The sequence below is a fragment of the Tachyglossus aculeatus genome, chromosome 5, assembly GCF_015852505.1.
Source record: "Tachyglossus aculeatus isolate mTacAcu1 chromosome 5, mTacAcu1.pri, whole genome shotgun sequence".
Lineage (NCBI taxonomy): Eukaryota > Metazoa > Chordata > Mammalia > Monotremata > Tachyglossidae > Tachyglossus > Tachyglossus aculeatus.
The window spans coordinates 34586906-34606560 of record NC_052070.1 but is presented as its reverse complement, the minus strand read 5'-3'; the positions used below and the strand labels follow the sequence as shown (position 1 = coordinate 34606560).

The following is a 19655-nucleotide window of genomic DNA, read 5'->3' as shown; positions in this document are numbered from 1 at the left end:
TATTATTATTATTATTATTATTATTATTATTATTATTATTATTATTATTATTATTATTATACCCTGGTCTCACCTATCTCACCGCTATTCCCTGTCCCATCTCCACCCCCTAAACTGGAACTTCCTCCTCCTCCCCATATGCCGGACCCCCCCACCTTCAAAGCCTTATTAGGGTCACCCCTCGTGGCTCAGTGGAAAGAGCCCGGGCTTTGGAGTCAGAGGTCATGAGTTCAACTCCCGGCTCCGCCACTTGTCAGCTCTGTGACTTTGGGCAAGTCACTTCACTTCTCTGGGCCTCAGTTCCCTCATCTGGAAAATGGGGATGAAGACTGTGAGCCCGCAGTGGGACAACCTGATCACCTTGTAACCATCCCAGCGCTTAGAACAGTGCTTTGCACATAGTAAGCGCTTAACAAATGCCATCATTATTATTATTATTATTATTATTATTATTATTATTATTATTATTATTATTCAAGAGGTCTTCCTCGATTAAACCCTCTTTTCCTCGGCTCATTCTCCCTTCCGCGTCATCTCTGCACTTGGATCTGTGACCTTTGGGCGTTTGATATTCTCCCCACCCTCAACCCCACAGCCTTTATGTACATATCTTTAAATTATATATTGTAAATCACTTATCTATTTAAATTAATGTTGGTCTCCCCCACTAGACTATGAGCTCGTTATGGGAAGAGGACACATCTGCCTCTGAGAAGCAGTGGAAGGAGCCCGGGCTTTGGAGTCAGCGGTCATGGGTTCAAATCCCGGCTCCGCCACTTGTCAGCTGGGTGACTTTGGGCAAGTCACGTCACTTCTCTGGGCCTCAGTTCCCTCATCTGGAAAATGGGGATTAACTGTGAGCCCCCCTCCGTGGGACAACCTGATCACCTTGTCACCTCCCCAGTGCTTAGAACAGTGCTTTGCACATAGTAAGTGCTTAATAAATGCCATTATTAGTATTATTAACTGCTAATACTGTTGTATTGTACTCTCCCAACCGCTGAGCACAGTGTTCTGCACATAGTGAGTGTTCAATACAATTGATCGATCGATGCCCTGGCAGCCCTGGACCTCAGGAGCTGTTTGGCTTGGAGGCTCCGGTTTGAGGCGGCTGATGAGAAACAGCTCGCCTTGGATTTTTCCAATCTGAGCGAGGTCTGGCCTCAGGTGGGAATGTTGGAGGAGGATGTGGCGTCCCTCCCGAAGCCAGGAATGTTGGAATTATTATCCCTGTGCCCATCCTGCCCTCAGGGAGAGGTGCAGGGAGAAGAGAGCATGGTGGATGGGGTCAGGGGAGCAGGGGGAAGGACGGATACCCCCACGGATAACGCAAGAGCCCGGTCTGGGGGCTGGAGAAGGAGGAGAGCACACAGGACATCAGATTGGGATGCGCAGCTAGTGAGGAAACTTTATTGCTTTCAAACTGAGCGGGAATGGGCCTCCACATGTGTGTCTGTGCCCACGGGTCCCTGGGCACGCTCTGATCCCCAAATTCGTGTAATGTGTGTGATGAGGGGCTGTGGTGGTCCCTTAGCAGGGGCTGGATTAGAGCCTGGGAAGCGGGGGGTGATTCCAGCAGGAGGATGGAATGGGGAGAGGCTGGATCGGGGGCGACTGAGGAGGCAGCGTGGCTCGGTGGAAAGAGCCCGGGCTTGGGAGTCAGAGGTCCTGGGTTCAAATCCCGGCTCCACCACTTGGCTGTGTGACTTTGGGCAAGTCACTTCACTTCTCTGGGCCTCAGCTACCTCATCTGGAAAATGGGGATGAAGACTGTGAGCCCCACATCATCGTCATCAATCGCATTTATTGAGCGCTTACTATGTGCAGAGCACTGTACTAAGCGCTTGGGAAGTACAAATTGGCAACATATAGAGACAGTCCCTACCCACATGGGACAACCTGATCACCTTGTATCCTCCCCAGCGCTTCGAACGGTGCTTTGCACATCGTAAGCGCTTAACAGATGCCATCATCATCATCATTATTATTATTATTATGGTTATTACATTGCACCTCCTTCCCGACAGGAACGAACAGAGCCCCAGGAAAGCAGATCTGCGAGGGCAGGGAAAGTGTCTTGAATTGTACTCTCCCAAGAGCTTAGTCCAGTGCTCTGCACACAGTAAGCGCTCAGTAAGTAAGGCGGAATGAATGAACGTGGACACAATTGGCAGACGGGCGCCCCGCATCCCGCCCCCTCCGCCTTGCTGATGTCCCCGTCACCAGGGCCGATTAGCCGGGCCTGCAGCCCAACCCCGCGGGATCGGGCAGGGCGGAATCGTCCGTCTGGAAGTGTTTGGGAGGGGCAGCAGCTGGCCGCCACCGGGGAAGCGTGGCTACTGTTGGGCCCCCGGGGTTGGACTGGACGGATAGGGTGAGGCCTGTGTACTCGGCAGGCCCGCCGGCTGCCAGCCAAACCAGTTTCTTGGTATCAGAAGAGTGCCTCCGCCCACCCAAGCCACTGCCACATTGACTGGGCAACTTCAGGGCACAAAATTGGGGAGCGGGGTCTTGGGAATTCTGGGATGGAGGTGGGGACTGCGTCTTTGAGAATTTCAGGGTCCATAGCCCGGAGGGTGGGATCTTGGGATCGAGGCTTTGGGCTCTTCTCAGTAGCATCCGGTACAAGCGGCGTTGGCACAGATCTCACACAGGTCGTCGTTGGCGATGGTTCCTGGAGGAGGGGAGACACTTGGTGAGGCTGGCTGGCGGGCGAGGGGTACGCTGAGCCCGCAGGGACCGTCTCTATGTGTTGCCAACTTGTAATAATAATAATAATGGCATTTATTAAGCGCTTACTACTACTACTAATAATGATGGTATTTGTTAAGCGCTTACTACGGGCAAAGCACCGTTCTAAGCGCTGGGGAGGTTACAGGGCGTTCAGGTTGTCCCACGGGGGGCTCCCAGTCTTCATTCCCATTTTCCAGATGAGGGAACTGAGGCCCAGAGAAGTTAAATTGGCTCCGCCAATTGTCAGCTGTGTGACTTTGGGCAAGCCGCTTCACTTCTCTGTGCCTCAGTTCCCTCATCTGGAAAATGGGGATTGAGACTGTGAGCCCCACGTGGGACAACCTGATCACCTTGTAACCTCCCCAGCGCTTAGAACAGTGCTTTGCACATAGTAAGCGCTTAATAAATGCTATTATTATTATTATTATTATTGACTTGCCCAAAGTCACCCAGCTGACAATTGGCGGAGCCGGGATTTGAACCCGTGACCTCTGACTCCAAAGCCTGGGCTCTTTCCACTGAGCCACGCTGCTTCTCTAAGGACTTACAGTGCACAGTGTACTGAACGACGGCACTTGGGGAAGTTAAGTACAACAGAGACAGCGGATGTGATCCCTACCCTCAAGGAGCTTAAAGACCCCACGTTATTCACTCATCTCTCTGATTTTAATATCTTTGTCTATAAAAGCAAGATGACAAAGTGCTTTGAGAAGAGAGTTGACTTATTGAGGACTTTCACAGCATACTGAACGACGGCACTTGGGAAGGTTAAGTACAACAGAGACAGCGGATGTGATCCCTACCCTCAAGGAGCTTAAAGACCCCATGTTATTCACTCCTCTCTCTGATTTTAATATCTTTGTCTATAAAAGCAAGATGACAAAGTGCTTGGAGAAGAGAGTTGATAGTTCCTGGCCTTGAGATTCAAGAGAGGTTTACATTAAATCTTGAGGAGAGGGGAATAAGACTTCCCAAGCGCTTAGTACAGTGCTCTGCACACAGTAAGCGCTCAATAAATACGATTGAATGAATGAATCGGGACGCTGGAATTTGTACGGGGCGACCAGGGGTGCCCTGATTTCCTTAGGTGGGGAGAGGGGAGCAAACCAATACTGGAGTGAGCCCAATGTTGGGTAGGGACTGTCTCTATATGTTGCCAACTTGTACTTCCCAAGCGCTTAGTACAGTGCTCTGCACACAGTAAGCGCTCAATAAATATGATTGATTGATTGGAGCTTGGTCCGGGTGGAAAGGATTGTCTCAGCCTCTCCTCACCTAATTGTTGTCTGTGAGCCCCTCCAAGTACAGGGTCCTTGTCCAATTCCCCCTTTTATACTCTTTCCCAGGGCTTTGTTCAGTGCTGTGCACGCAGTAAGTGCTTCCTAAATACTGCTATTGATAATAATCATGATAATAACGGTATTTCGTAAGCGCTTACTATGTGCCAAGCCCTGGGGTGGGTACGCGCCAATCGGTTTGGACATAGTCCCTCTTCCAGATGGGGCTCACAGTCTTAATCCCCATTGCACGGATGAGGTAACTGAGACACATTCATTCATTCATTCATTCAATCGGATTTATTGAGCGCTTACTGTGTGCGGCTGTTTCCACTGAGGCACGCCAATGTGCCCGGGGGTTCCAAAGATGGGGGAGTTGGGGGACGCAGATTCTAACCCCCAACCCTTGGGATGCCCAGCTGTCCCGGAGTATTTAAGCCTAACGCTGCCTGAACCCCAGAGGTCCCTGCCCTCTCCAGAACAAGGGGAGCCTCCTGTCCCCTGGCATTAGAGAAGCAGCGCGGCTCAGTGGAAAGAGCCCGGGCTTTGGAGTCAGAGGTCGTGGGTTCAAATCCCGGCTCCGCCAACTGTCAGCTGGGTGACTTTGGGCAAAGTCACTTCACTTGTCCACCAATCGTCAGCTGTGCGACCTTGGGCAAGTCACTTAGCTTCTCTGTGCCTCGGTTACCTCATCTGGAAAATGGGGATTAAGACTGTGAGCCCCACTAGGGTCAAGCTGGTCCCCTTATAGCCGCCTCCAGCGCTTAGAACAGTGCTTTGCACATAGTAAGTGCTTAACAAATGCCATCATTATTATTATTCTTGTCCGGGCCTCAGTTCCCTCATCTGTAAAATGGAGATTAATACAGAGAAGCAGCGCGGCTCAGTGGAAAGAGCCCGGGCTTTGGAGTCAGAGGTCGTGGGTTCAAATCCCGGCTCCACCAACTATCAGCTGTGTGGCTTTGGGCAAAGTCACTTCACTTGTCCACCAATCGTCAGCTGTGCGACCTTGGGCAAGTCACTTAGCTTCTCTGTGCCTCAGTTAGCTCATCTGGAAAATGGGGATTGAGACTGTGAGCCCCACCTGGGACAACCTGATCCCCTTATAGCCGCCTCCAGCGCTTAGAACAGTGCTTTGCACATAGTAAGCGCTTAACAAATGCCATCATTATTATTATTCTTGTCCGGGCCTCAGTTCCCTCATCTGTAAAATGGAGATTAATACAGAGAAGCAGCGTGGCTCAGTGGAAAGAGCCCGGGCTTTGGAGTCAGAGGTCGTGGGTTCAAATCCCGGCTCCGCCAACTATCAGCTGTGTGACTTTGGTCAAGTCACTTAACTTTTCCACCAATCATCAGCTGTGCGACCTTGGGCAAGTCACTTAGCTTCTCTGTGCCTCAGTTACCTCATCTGGAAAATGGGGATTAAGACTGTGAGCCCCACTAGGGTCAAGCTGGTCCCCTTATAGCCGCCTCCAGCGCTTAGAACAGTGCTTTGCACATAGTAAGTGCTTAACAAATGCCATCATCATTATTATTCTTGCCCGGGCCTCAGTTCCCTCATCTGTAAAATGGAGATTAATACAGAGAAGCAGCGTGGCTCAGTGGAAAGAGCCCGGGCTTTGGAGTCAGAGGTCGTGGGTTCAAATCCCGGCTCCACCAACTATCAGCTGTGTGGCTTTGGGCAAGTCACTTCACTTGTCCACCAATCGTCAGCTGCGCGACCTTGGGCAAGTCACTTAGCTTCTCTGTGCCTCAGTTACCTCATCTGGAAAATGGGGATTAAGACTGTGAGCCCCACTTGGGACAACCTGATCCCCTTATAGCCGCCTCCAGTGCTTAGAACAGTGCTTTGCACATAGTAGGTGCTTAACAAATGCCATCATCATTATTATTCTTGCCCGGGCCTCAGTTCCCTCATCTGTAAAATGGAGATTAATACAGAGAAGCAGCGTGGCTCAGTGGAAAGAGCCCGGGCTTTGGAGTCAGAGGTCGTGGGTTCAAATCCCGGCTCCGCCAACTGTCAGCTGGGTGACTTTGGGCAAAGTCACTTCACTTGTCCACCAATCGTCAGCTGTGCGACCTTGGGCAAGTCACTTAGCTTCTCTGTGCCTCGGTTACCTCATCTGGAAAATGGGGATTAAGACTGTGAGCCCCACTAGGGTCAAGCTGGTCCCATTATAGCCGCCTCCAGCGCTTAGAACAGTGCTTTGCACATAGTAAGTGCTTAACAAATGCCATCATCATTATTATTCTTGCCCGGGCCTCAGTTCCCTCATCTGTAAAATGGAGATTAATACAGAGAAGCAGCGTGGCTCAGTGGAAAGAGCCCGGGCTTTGGAGTCAGAGGTCGTGGGTTCAAATCCCGGCTCCACCAACTATCAGCTGTGTGGCTTTGGGCAAGCCACTTAACTTTTCTACCAATCGTCAGCTGTGCGACCTTGGGCAAGTCACTTAGCTTTTCTGTGTCTCAGTTACCTCATCTGGAAAATGGGGATTAAGACTGTGAGCCCCACTTGGGACAACCTGATCCCCTTATAGCCGCCTCCAGCGCTTAGAACAGTGCTTTGCACATAGTAAGCGCTTAACAAATGCCATCATTATTATTATTCTTGCCCGGGCCTCAGTTCCCTCATCTGTAAAATGGAGATTAATACAGAGAAGCAGCGTGGCTCAGTGGAAAGAGCCCGGGCTTTGGAGTCAGAGGTCGTGGGTTCAAATCCCGGCTCCGCCAACTATCAGCTGTGTGACTTTGGGCAAGTCACTTAACTTTTCCACCAATCGTCAGCTGTGCGACCTTGGGCAAGTCACTTAGCTTCTCTGTGCCTCAGTTACCTCATCTGGAAAATGGGGATTAAGACTGTGAGCCCCACCTGGGACAACCTGATCCCCTTATAGCCGCCTCCAGCGCTTAGAACAGTGCTTTGCACATAGTAAGCGCTTAACAAATGCCATCATTATTATTATTCTTGTCCGGGCCTCAGTTCCCTCATCTGTAAAATGGAGATTAATACAGAGAAGCAGCGTGGCTCAGTGGAAAGAGCCCGGGCTTTGGAGTCAGAGGTCGTGGGTTCAAATCCCGGCTCCGCCAACTATCAGCTGTGTGACTTTGGTCAAGTCACTTAACTTTTCCACCAATCATCAGCTGTGCAACCTTGGGCAAGTCACTTAGCTTCTCTGTGCCTCAGTTACCTCATCTGGAAAATGGGGATTAAGACTGTGAGCCCCACTAGGGTCAAGCTGGTCCCCTTATAGCCGCCTCCAGCGCTTAGAACAGTGCTTTGCACATAGTAAGTGCTTAACAAATGCCATCATCATTATTATTCTTGCCCGGGCCTCAGTTCCCTCATCTGTAAAATGGAGATTAATACAGAGAAGCAGCGTGGCTCAGTGGAAAGAGCCCGGGCTTTGGAGTCAGAGGTCGTGGGTTCAAATCCCGGCTCCACCAACTATCAGCTGTGTGGCTTTGGGCAAGTCACTTAACTTTTCCACCAATCGTCAGCTGTGCGACCTTGGGCAAGTCACTTAGCTTCTCTGTGCCTCAGTTACCTCATCTGGAAAATGGGGATTAGGACTGTGAGCCCCACTTGGGACAACCTGATCCCCTTATAGCCGCCTCCAGTGCTTAGAACAGTGCTTTGCACATAGTAGGTGCTTAACAAATGCCATCATCATTATTATTCTTGCCCGGGCCTCAGTTCCCTCATCTGTAAAATGGAGATTAATACAGAGAAGCAGCGTGGCTCAGTGGAAAGAGCCCGGGCTTTGGAGTCAGAGGTCGTGGGTTCAAATCCCGGCTCCACCAACTATCAGCTGTGTGACTTTGGGCAAGTAACTTAACTTTTCCACCAATCGTCAGCTGTGCGACCTTGGGCAAGTCACTTAGCTTCTCTGTGCCTCAGTTACCTCATCTGGAAAATGGGGATTAAGACTGTGAGCCCCACTTGGGACAACCTGATCCCCTTATAGCCGCCTCCAGCGCTTAGAACAGTGCTTTGCACATAGTAAGCGCTTAACAAATGCCATCATTATTATTATTCTTGTCCGGGCCTCAGTTCCCTCATCTGTAAAATGGAGATTAATACAGAGAAGCAGCGTGGCTCAGTGGAAAGAGCCCGGGCTTTGGAGTCAGAGGTCGTGGGTTCAAATCCCAGCTCCGCCAACTATCAGCTGTGTGACTTTGGGCAAGTAACTTAACTTTTCCACCAATCGTCAGCTGTGCGACCTTGGACAAGTCACTTAGCTTCTCTGTGCCTCGGTTACCTCATCTGGAAAATGGGGATTAAGACTGTGAGCCCCACTTGGGACAACCTGATCCCCTTATAGCCGCCTCCAGTGCTTAGAACAGTGCTTTGCACATAGTAAGTGCTTAACAAATGCCATCATTATTATTATTCTTGTCTGGGCCTCAGTTCCCTCATCTGTAAAATGGAAATTAATACAGAGAAGCAGCATGGCTCAGTGGAAAGAGCCCGGGCTTTGGAGTCAGAGGTCGTGGGTTCAAATCCCAGCTCCGCCAACTATCAGCTGCGTGACTTTGGGGAAGTCACTTCACTTGTCCACCAATCCTCAGCTATGCGACCTTGGGCAAGTCACTTAGCTTCTCTGTGCCTCAGTTACCTCATCTGGAAAATGGGGATTAAGACTGTGAGCCCCACTAGGGTCAAGCTGGTCCCCTTATAGCCGCCTCCAGCGCTTAGAACAGTGCTTTGCACATAGTAAGTGCTTAACAAATGCCATCATTATTATTATTCTTGTCCGGGCCTCAGTTCCCTCATCTGTAAAATGGAGATTAATACAGAGAAGCAGCGTGGCTCAGTGGAAAGAGCCCGGGCTTTGGAGTCAGAGGTCGTGGGTTCAAATCCCGGCTCCTCCAACTGTCAGCTGCGTGACTTTGGGCAAAGTCACTTCACTTGTCCACCAATCGTCAGCTGTGCGACCTTGGGCAAGTCACTTAGTTTCTCTGTGCCTCAGTTACCTCATCTGGAAAATGAGGATTAAGACTGTGAGCCCCACTTGGGACAACCTGATCACCTTATAGCCGCTTCCAGCACTTAGAACAGTGCTTTGCACATAGTAAGTGCTTAACAAATGCCATCATTATTATTATTGTCTGGGCTTCAGTTCCCTCATCTGTAAAATGGGGATTAAAACTGTGAGCCCCCCGTGGGACAAACTGATCTCCATATAGCCACCTCCAGCGCTTAGAACAGTGCTTTGCACATAGTAAGCGCTTAACAAATGCCATCATTATTATTATTGTCTGGGCTTCAGTTCCCTCATCTGTAAAATGGGGATTAAAACTGTGAGCCCCCCGTGGGACAACCTGATCACCTTGTAACCTGAGCAGTGCTTTGCACATAGTAAGCGCTTAACACGTACCATTATTATTATTATTAGGGGAGACCCCGCAGATTCTAGGAGAACCTCTGGTCCCAGCCAAAGGATGAAAAGAAGGCACATACTCAGGCGTTTGAAGATGCCTGGGGCTTCTTTGCTCTTGCAGACGGGCAGGAATTCGGGTGGCAGGGAAGGGTGAGTGCAGACGGACAAGCCGGCGGTCCGGCTCTGCAGCTGGGCACCGGGGGCCTCCAGGAGATCAGCCAGCTTCTTCACGGCATCCAGTGGAAACTGGAAACCACTGTCCTGAGCCCGGGAGAGAGAAGATCTGTCAGGTACCTGGACCCCAAAGCCTCAGGATTTGGGCCTTTCACCAGTGGGGATAATGGGATGGGATGGGATGGGGTGGGATGGGGTGGGATGGGGGCCGGGTGGAGTGTGTCAGCCAATTTAGTGATGGCTTGAATATGTGGGAGGAAGAAGAGAGAGGAGTCAAGGATAATGCCAAGGTTATGGACTTATTCATTCATTCATTCAATCGCATTTATTGAGCGCTTGCTGTGTGCAGAGCACTGGACTAAGCCCTCGAGAAGTAATCAGAGGCCTGTGCAGTCTGGCTCAGAGTGACCACCCGCCACTCTGCTCTAGGAGCCACTCCGACAAATGTGCGTTTTCTAAGGGACATTTTCCATAGGAATAATGGTTTCAGCCAGATATTTCAGGGGCGAGCCTTCCGAGTGGACCCCGGTGTTCCTGCCTCCCAGCCGTCCCCACGGGCCCTGACGGATCGCACTGCGCCGACCGGATTGCCAGGCCCTGCCAGCCTTCTTCCTCTGCCCGGTGCCCACCCTGGGGACCCTCAGGGCCCTTCAGGGTGACGGATGGGGGGGCTAAAATGGATGCGGGGTCGGGGTTGAGGTGGGCAAGGGCTGGGACAGTCTAACCTCCTCACTGGGCCTCGTTCTTGCCTGTCATTCACTCATTCTATCGTATTTCATTCATTCATTCATTCAATCATATTTATTGAGCGCTTACTGTGTGCAGAGCACTGTACTAAGCGCTTGGGAAGTGCAAGTTGGCAACATAATAGAGACAGTCCCTACCCAGCAACGGGCTCACAGTCTTGAAGGGGGAGACAGACAACAAAACAAAACATGTGGACAGGTGTCAAGTTGTCAGAACAAATAGAAGTAAAGCTAGATGCACGTCATTAACAAAATCAATATTCATTCATTCAGTCAGTCACATGGATTGAGCGCTTACTGTGTGCAGAGCACTGGACTAAGCGCTTGGGAAGTACAAGTTGGCAATATAATAGAGATGGTCCCTACCCAACAGAGGGCTCACAGTCTAGAAGGGGGAGACAGACAACAAAACAAAACATATGAACCGAATAAAATAAATAGAATAAACATGTACAAGTAAAATAAATCAATAAATAGAGTTATAAATAAATAAAAGGCTGGGACGAACCCTTAGTTAGAAGTGGAATCCCTGCTACAGTCCTAGAATCTGTAAACTGCCAGGGTCCCATGGGAGTAAGTGAAATTAGGCACCTCAAACAATAATATCAATCAATCAATCAACCGTATTTATTGAGCGCTTACTGTGTGCAGAGCACTGTACTAAGCGCTTGGGAAGGACAAGTTGGCAACATATAGAGACAGTCCCTACCCAACAGCGGGCTCACAGTCTAGAAGGGGGAGACGGAGAACAAAACCAAACATATTAACAAAATAAAATAGAATAGAATAAATATGTACAAATAAAATAGAGTAATAAATCTGTACAAACATATATACATATATACAGGTGCTGTGGGGAAGGAAAGGAGGTAAGATGGGGGGGATGGAGAGGGGGAGGAGGGGGAGAGGAAGGAAGGGGCTCAGTGTGGGAAGGCCTCCTGGAGGAGGTGAGCTCTCAGTAGGGCCTTGAAGGGAGGAAGAGAGCGAGCTTGGCGGAGGGGCAGAGGGAGGGCATTCCGGGCCCCGGGGATGACGTGGGCCGGGGGTCGACATATGATAATAATATAATGATAATAATGATGATAATAATATGACATTAGATAGAGCTTCCCTTCCTTCCGTCCATGCCAAATTTTCTGTGACTGATTTCAGCTCTCTTCCTCCCTTCAAGGCCCTACTGAGAGCTCACCTCCTCCAGGAGGCCTTCCCACACTGAGCCCCTCCCTTCCTCTCCCCCTGGTCCCCCTCTCCTTCTCCCCCATCTTACCTCCTTCCCTTCCCCACAGCACCTGTATATATGTTTGTACAGATTTATTACTCTATTTATTTATTTATTTTACTTGTACATATCTATGTATTTTATTTTGTTAGTATGTTTGGTTTTGTTCTCTGTCTCTCCCTTTTAGACTGTGAGCCCACTGTTGGGTAGGGACTGTCTCTATATGTTGCCAATTTGTACTTCCCAAGCGCTTAGTCCAGTGCTCTGCACACAGTAAGCGCTCAATAAATACGATTGATGATGATGATGATGATATGATTTTTCGCCAGTGTACAGTCTGATGGTTAATTATTGAGCGCTCACTGTGTGCAGAGCACTGTACTAAGCGCTTGGGAAGTACAAGTTGGCAACTTAGAGAGACGGTCCCTACCCAACAACGGGCTCGACCCCCGGCCCACATCCTCCCCCTGGCCCGGAATGCCCTCCCTCCGCCCATCCGCCAAGCTAGCTCTCTTCCTCCCTTCAAAGCCCTACTGAGAGCTCACCTCCTCCAGGAGGCCTTCCCACACTGAGCCCCCTTTTCCCTCTCCTCCTCCCCTCCCTCTCCCCTACCCCCTTCCCCTCCCCACAGCACTGCTGTATATCTGTACAGACTTATTACTCTATTTTATATGTTGCCAACTTGTACTTCCCAAGCGCTTAGTCCAGTGCTCTGCACACAGTAAGCGCTCAATACGATTGATTGATTGATGATTAATGATGTGTATATACCTATAATTCTATCGATCTATTCCGATGGTATTGACACCTGTCTACTTGTTATGTTTTGTTGTCTGTCTTCCCCCTTCTAGACTGCGAGCCTGTTGTTGGGTAGGGAACGCCTCTATCTGTTTCTGAATTGTTCTTTCCAAGCGCTTAGTACAGTGCTCTGCACATAGGGAGTGCTCAATAAATACGATTGAATGAATGAATTCATTCTCCCCCTCCTCCCCCTCCCCATCCCCCCGCCTTACCTCCTTCCCCTCCCCACATCACCTGTATATGTGTATATGTATGTATTTATTACTCTATTGATTAATTTTACTTGTACATGTTTATTCTATTCTATTTTATTTTGTTAATATGTTTGCTTTTATTCTCTGTCTCCCCCTTCTAGACTGTGAGCCCACTGTTGGGTAGGGACTGTCTCTAGATGTTGCCAACTTGGACTTCCCAAGCGCTTAGTACAGTGCTCTGCACACAGTAAGCGCTCAATAAATATGATTGAATGAATGAATAGGAAGCGTTCACTAAATACAATTGAATGAATGAATTATAGGCGGGAGTGAGGAGGTGGGGCTGGGATGGGTGGGACTTGGGGGCAGGGTTGGTGGGAGGCCAGGGCTGGGATAAGTGGGAATAATAATAATAATAATAATAATAATAATAATAATAATAATGGTATTTGTTAAGCGCTTACTATGTGCCAAGCACTGTTCTAAGCGCTGGGGGAGATACAGGGTGATCAGGTTGTCCCACGTGGGGCTCACAGTCTTCATCCCCATTTGACAGATGAGATAATCGAGGCACAGAGACTATTAATGATGGCATTTGTTAAACGCTTACTATGTGCCAAGCACTGTTCTAAGCACTGGGAGGGTTACAGGGTGATCAGGTTGTCCCACGTGGGGCTCACAGTCTTCATCCCCATTTCATTCAATCGTATTTATGGAGTGCTTACTGTGGGCAGAGCACTGTACTAAGCGCTTGTTTCACAGATGAGGGAACTGAGGCACAGAGAAGGAAGTGAGTTGCCCAAAGTCACACAGCTGATAAGCGCTTAGTACAGTGTTCATCCCCATTTCATTCAATCGTATTTATGGAGCGCTCACTGTGGGCAGAGCACTGTACTAAGCGCTTGTTTCACAGATGAGGGAACTGAGGCACAGAGAAGGAAGTGACTTGCCCAAAGTCACACAGCTGATAAGCGCTTAGTACAGTGTTCATCCCCATTTCATTCAATCGTATTTATGGAGCGCTCACTGTGGGCAGAGCACTGTACTAAGCGCTTGTTTCACAGATGAGGGAACTGAGGCACAGAGAAGGAAGTGACTTGCCCAAAGTCATACAGCTGATAAGCGCTTCGTACAGTGCCCTGCCCACAGTAAGCGCTCAATAAATACGATTGAATGAATGGCAGTGTCAGGATTAGAACCCACGACCTCTGACTCTCAAGACCAGGCTCTTCTAGACTGTGAGCCCGCTGTTGGGTAGGGGCCTTCTCTGTATGTTGCCAACGTGTACTTCCCAAGCGCTTAGTACAGTGCTCTGCACACAGTAAGCGCTCAAAAAGTACGATTGAATGAATGAATGACCCACGCTGCTCCTCAGGCTGGAGGGAGGCGAGGCTGAGGCGGGAGGGGCCGGGATTGGTTGATCTTGGGGGCGGGGCTGAGGCGGGCGGGACCGGGATTGGTTGATTTTGGGGACGGGGGCTGAGGTGGGCGGGGCCGTGATTGGTTGATCTTGGGGCGGGGCTGGGATTGGCGGATTTTGGAGACGAGGCTGAAGTCGGCTGGGCCGGGATTGGTTGATTTTGGGGGCGGGGCTTGAGGTGGGCGGGATTAGCATTGGATGACTGGCGGCGGGGCTGAGGTGGGCGGGGCCGGAATTGGTTGATCTTGGGGAGGGGCTGGGATTGGCGGATCTTGGGGACGGGGCTGAAGCGGACGGGGCTGGGATTGGTTGAATTTGGGGCGGGGCTTGAGGCGGGCGGGACTGGCGTTGGATGACTTTGGCGGCGGGGCTGGGATTGGTTGATCTTGGGGACGGGACTGACTGAGGTGGGCGGGGCTGGGACTGGTGGATCTTGGAGAGGGACTGAGGTGGGCGGGGCTGGGATTGGTTGAACTTGGGGCGGGGCTGGATTGGTTGATCTTGGAGAGGGACTGAGGTGGGCGGGGCTGGGATTGGTTGATCTTGGGGAGGGGCTGGGATTGGCGGATCTTGGGGACGGGGCTGAAGTGGGCGGGGCTGGGATTGGTTGAACTTGGGGCGGGGCTTGAGGCGGGCGGGACTGGCGTTGGATGACTTTGGCGGCGGGGCTGGGATTGGTTGATCTTGGGGACGGGACAGGTGGGCGGGGCTGGGATTGGTTGATCTTGGAGAAGGACTGAGGTGGGCGGGGCTGGGATTGGTTGAACTTGGGGCGGGGCTGGGATTGGCGGATCTCGGGGCGGGGCTGAGGTGGGCGGGGCTGGGATTGGTTGATCTTGGGGAGGGGCTGGGATTGGCGGATTTTGGGGACGGGGCTGAAGTGGGCGGGGCTGGGATTGGTTGAATTTGGGGCGGGGCTTGAGGTGGGCGGGGCTGGCGTTGGACGACTTTGGCGGCGGGGCTGAGGTGGGCGGGCCTGGGGTTGGTTGATCGTGGGGAGGTACTGAGGTGGGCGAGGCTGGGATTGGTTGATCTTGGGGACGGGGCTAAGGTGGGCGGGGCCGGGATTGGTTCATTTTGGGGCGGTGCTGGGATTGGCGGATTTTGGGGACCGGGCTGAAGTGGACGGGGCTGGGATTGGTTGAATTTGGGGCGGGGCTGAAGTGGGCGGGGCTGGGATTGGATGATTTTGGCGGCGGGGCTGAGGTGGGCCGGGCTGGGATTGGTTGATCTTGGGGAGGGGCTGGGATTGGCGGATTTTGGGGACGGGGCTGAAGTGGGCGGGGCTGGGATTGGTTGAATTTGGGGCGGGGCCTGAGGTGGGCGGGGCTGGCGTTGGATGACTGGCGGCGGGGCTGAGGTGGGCGGGGCTGGGATTGGTTGGTTTTGGGGATGGGGCTGAGGTGGGCGGGGCTGGGATTGGTTGATCTTGGGGACGGGGCTGAGGTGGGCGGGGCTGGGATTGGTTGATTTTGGGGCAGGGTTGGGGGTTGGTGGATTTGGGGGACGGGGCTGCGGTGGGCGGGGCCGGGATTAGTTCATTTTGGGGCGGGTCTGAGGTAGGCGGGGCTGGGATTGGTTGATCTTGGAGCGGGGCTGGGATTGGCGGATCTTGGGGACGGGGCTGAAGTAGGCGGGGCTGGGATTGGTTGATTTTGGATTGGGGCTGAGGTGGGCGGGGCCGGGATTAGCGGGGTTTTTAAATGGGCGTGGCTGGAGGCGGGGCGGGAGCAGCTCCCCAGCTCAGCGTCCCTCGAAGACCCGGGCTTCTCTGAGGAGCTTCCGCTGAGGAGCTACGTTCCCCTAGCCGGGCCCTCCGACAGGATCCCGCGCTGAGGTGAGGCCTCGCCTACGTTCTTCCCAGCGCTTAGAACAGTGATTTGCTCGTAGTAAGCGCTTCACAAATACCATCGTCCTTATTCCCTCCCTCCGGCCCCTACCCCGGCTCCCCGCCGCGCTCGGGCGAGGCTGGAGGAGCCGAGCGGGCGCGCGCCCCCCACCCCGCTCACTGATTGGACAGAAATTAGGGGCGGGGCTTGTCAGGGCCAATCGGCAGGTGGGGCACCGCCCCCCGCTCCCTGATTGGACAGAAAATAGGGGCGGTGCTTGACGGAGGCAATCAGCAGGCGGGGCCGAACGAGCCGGGGAGCCGAGCGAGCGCGCGCCTCTCCCCGCTTTCTGATTGGACAGAAATTAGGGGCGGGACTTTCCGGGGCCAATCGGCAGGCGGGGCCGAACGAGCCAGGGAGCCGAGCGAGCGCGCCTCTCCCCGCTTCCTGATTGGACATAAATTAGGGGCGGGGCTTGACGGAGCCAATCGGCAGGCGGGGCCGAACGAGCCGGGGAGCCGAGCGAGGGCGCGCCTCTCCCCTATTCCTGATTGGACAGAAATTAGGAGCGGGACTTTCCGGGGCCAATCGGCAGGCGGAGCCGGGGAGCGGAGCGAGCGCGAGCCTCTCCCCGCTTTCTGATTGGGCAGAAATTAGGGGCGGTGCTTGCCAGGGCCAATGGGAAGGCGGGGAAGGGAGAGGGCGGGCTCCACACTGCCCCCTTCAGGCAACCTCGGAGACGGGCTGGGCCACCCGTTCATTCATTCATTCAATCGTATTTATTGAGCGCTTACTGTGTGCAGAGCACTGTACTAAGCGCTTGCCCACCACCATCACCACCACAAGGAGCCCAAGACTGGTCATGGCAGCCGTCCTCCTCCTCCCTTTTTTAATAACAATAATAATAATAATAATAATAATAATAATGATGGTATTTGTTAAGCACCTACTATGTGCCAAGCACTGTTCTAAGCGCTGGGGGAGATGCAAGGTAATCAGGTTGTCCCTCGTGGGGTTCACAGTCTTAATCCCCATTTGACAGATGAGGTCACCGAGGCCCGGAGAAGTGAAGTGACTCGCCCCAAAATCACACGGCTAAGTGGCGGAGCTGGGATTAGAACCCACGACCTCTGACTCCAAAGCCCGGGCTCTTTCCATCGAGGTCCGCGCAGGGTCAGGCCGCCGGAAAGACCAGCCGGACTGTGAGCCCACTGTTGGGTAGGGGCCGTCTCTATATGTTGCCAACTTGTACTTCCCAAGCGCTTAGTACAGTGCTCTGCACACAGTAAGCGCTCAATAAATACGATTGATTGGTTGATTGATTCAGGGGCTACCGACGTGGTGGCACCGTCTCCTCAGGGAGGGTGGCGGGTCTGAGGGATAGGCCTGTTCACTCAGTCACAGGCCTGCCTGGGTCTGCCCACCCTCCCTCCACCCACAAAGGTCATATTCACCCTCCATTCATTCATTCATTCATTCATTCATTCATTCAATCGTATTTATTGAGCACTAAGCGCTTGGGAAGTCCAAGTTGGCAACATATAGAGACAGTCCCTACCCAACAGCGGACCTACAGGTTGGTTGGTCACAGTCTTTTAGACTGTGAGCCCACTGTTGGGTAGGGACTGTCCCTATATGTTGCCAATTTGTACTTCCCAAGCGCTTAGTACAGTGCTCTGCACACAGTAAGTGCTCAATAAATACAATTGATGATGATGATGGTTCCCCCTGCTTAGTGGGAGCCAATCTCCCTACGACTCCGATCCCCCAGACCGTCTCTAGATGTTGCCAACTTGGACTTCCCAAGTGCTTAGTCCAGTGCTCTGCACACCGTAAGCGCTCAATAAATACGATTGATTAATTGATTGATATAGAGACGGTCCCTATCCAACAGCGGGCCCACAGGTTGGTTCCCCCTGCCTAGTGGGAGCCCATCTCCCTATGACTCCGATCCCCCGGACCGTCTCTAGATGTTGCCAACTTGGACTTCCCAAGCGCTTAGTCCAGTGCTCTGCACACCGTAAGCGCTCAATAAATATGATTGATATTAATTGATTGATATAGAGACGGTCCCTACCCAACAGCGGGCCTTACAGGTTGGTTCCCCCTGCCTAGTGAGAGCCAATCTCCCTACGACTCCGATCCCCCGGACCGTCTCTATATGTTGCCAACTTGGACTTCCCAAGCGCTTAGTCCAGTGCTCTGCACACAGTAAGCGCTCAATAAATACGATCGATATTAATTGATTGATATAGAGACGGTCCCTACCCAACAGCGGGCCTACAGGTTGGTTCCCCCTGCCTAGTGGGAGCCCATCTCCCTACGACCCCGATCCCCCGGACCGTCTCTAGATGTTGCCCACTTGGCCTAGTCCAGTGCTCTGCACACAATAAGTGCTCAATAAATACGATTGATATTAACTGATTGATATAGAGACAGTCCCTACCCAACAGCGGGCCTACAGGTTGGTTCCCCCTGCCTAGTGAGAGCCAATCTCCCTACGACTCCGATCCCCCGGACCGTCTCTATATGTCGCCAACTTGTACTTCCCAAGCGCTTAGTCCAGTGCTCTGCACACAGTAAGCGCTCAATAGATACGATTGATTAATTGATTGATTGATATAGAGACGGTCCCTACCCAACAGCGGGCCTACAGGTTGGTTCCCCCTGCCTAGTGAGAGCCAATCTCCCTACGACTCCGATCCCCCGGACCGTCTCTATATGTTGCCAACTTGGACTTCCCAAGCGCTTAGTCCGGTGCTCTGCACACCGTAAGCGCTCAATAAATATGATTGATATTAATTGACTGATTGTTATAGAGACGGTCCCTATCCAACAGCGGGCCTTACAGGTTGGTTCCCCCTGCCTAGTGGGAGCCCATCTCCTTACGACCCCGATCCCCCGGACCGTCTCTATATGTCGCCAACTTGGACTTTCTAAGCGCTTAGTCCGGTGCTCTGCACACGGTAAGCGCTCAATAAATACGATTGATTAATTGATTGATTGATATAGAGACGGTCCCTACCCAACAGCGGGCCTTACAGGTTGGTTCCCCCTGCCTAGTGGGAGCCCATCTCCCTACGACTCCGATCCCCCGGACTGTCTCTAGATGTTGCCCATTTGGCCTAGTCCAGTGCTCTGCACACAATAAGCGCTCAATAAATACAATCGATATTAATTGATTGATATAGAGACAGTCCCTACCCAACAGCGGGCCTTACAGGTTGGTTCCCCCTGCCTAGTGAGAGCCAATCTCCCTACGACTCCGATCCCCCGGACCGTCTCTATATGTCGCCAACCTGGACTTCCCGAGCGCTTCGTCCGGTGCTCTGCACACCGTAAGCGCTCAATAGATACGATTGATTGATTGATTGATTGTCTCGTCAGCCCGAGAGGGACCCTGAGCGTCTCCCCGAGCGGCAAGCCTGGCTCCGGGGGGCCTCACCTGGACGAAGACGGGCTGGGCCACCTGGGCCAGCAGCAGGATGCCCACCGCCACGGGGAGCCCAAGACCGGTCATGGCGGCCCCGTCGTCGTCCTCCCTTTTCCGCGTCTTTATCCTCAGCTTCCCGGGCCCAAAGTTTCCACCTCCGGGGCCGAAGCGCTTATAAACCTTCCAGGTAGGACTGTTGGGGTGATTCATTAACCCGCCCTGTCCTCTGCCTCCTCTTCCCACTCTCCTCTCCCCTCTTTCTGGGCCTTATTGCCCCTAATTTCGCAGGGAAGGGCCGATGGTTCTGGTGCCCTGGGAATGGACGGCCAAGGGCCTGGGAAACCACCCGGACACGGGTCTCCGAGGGTGGGAAGAGGCCGCTGCCTCAGTGGGCATCAGCGGCCTCGCCCACCCCTCGGTTCCCAGGGGTGGATTGGACCGGGCAAA

The 19655-nt window shown here is 52.4% G+C and overlaps 1 protein-coding gene across 1 annotated transcript; it reads right to left on the bottom strand.

Annotated features, from left to right (window-relative positions):
* Positions 1–2609: 2609 nt before the first annotated feature.
* On the bottom strand, positions 2610–19418 carry LOC119928755 (vegetative cell wall protein gp1-like). Its single transcript, XM_038747270.1, has 6 exons — positions 19221–19418; positions 15517–15659; positions 13890–14992; positions 10122–10237; positions 9473–9653; positions 2610–2674 (listed from the first exon to the last, which is right to left on the bottom strand). The coding sequence occupies exons 1-6, from the start codon at positions 19416–19418 to the stop codon at positions 2610–2612; spliced, it is 1806 nt and encodes a 601-aa protein (XP_038603198.1).
* Between the last annotated feature and the right edge of the window lie 237 nt (positions 19419–19655).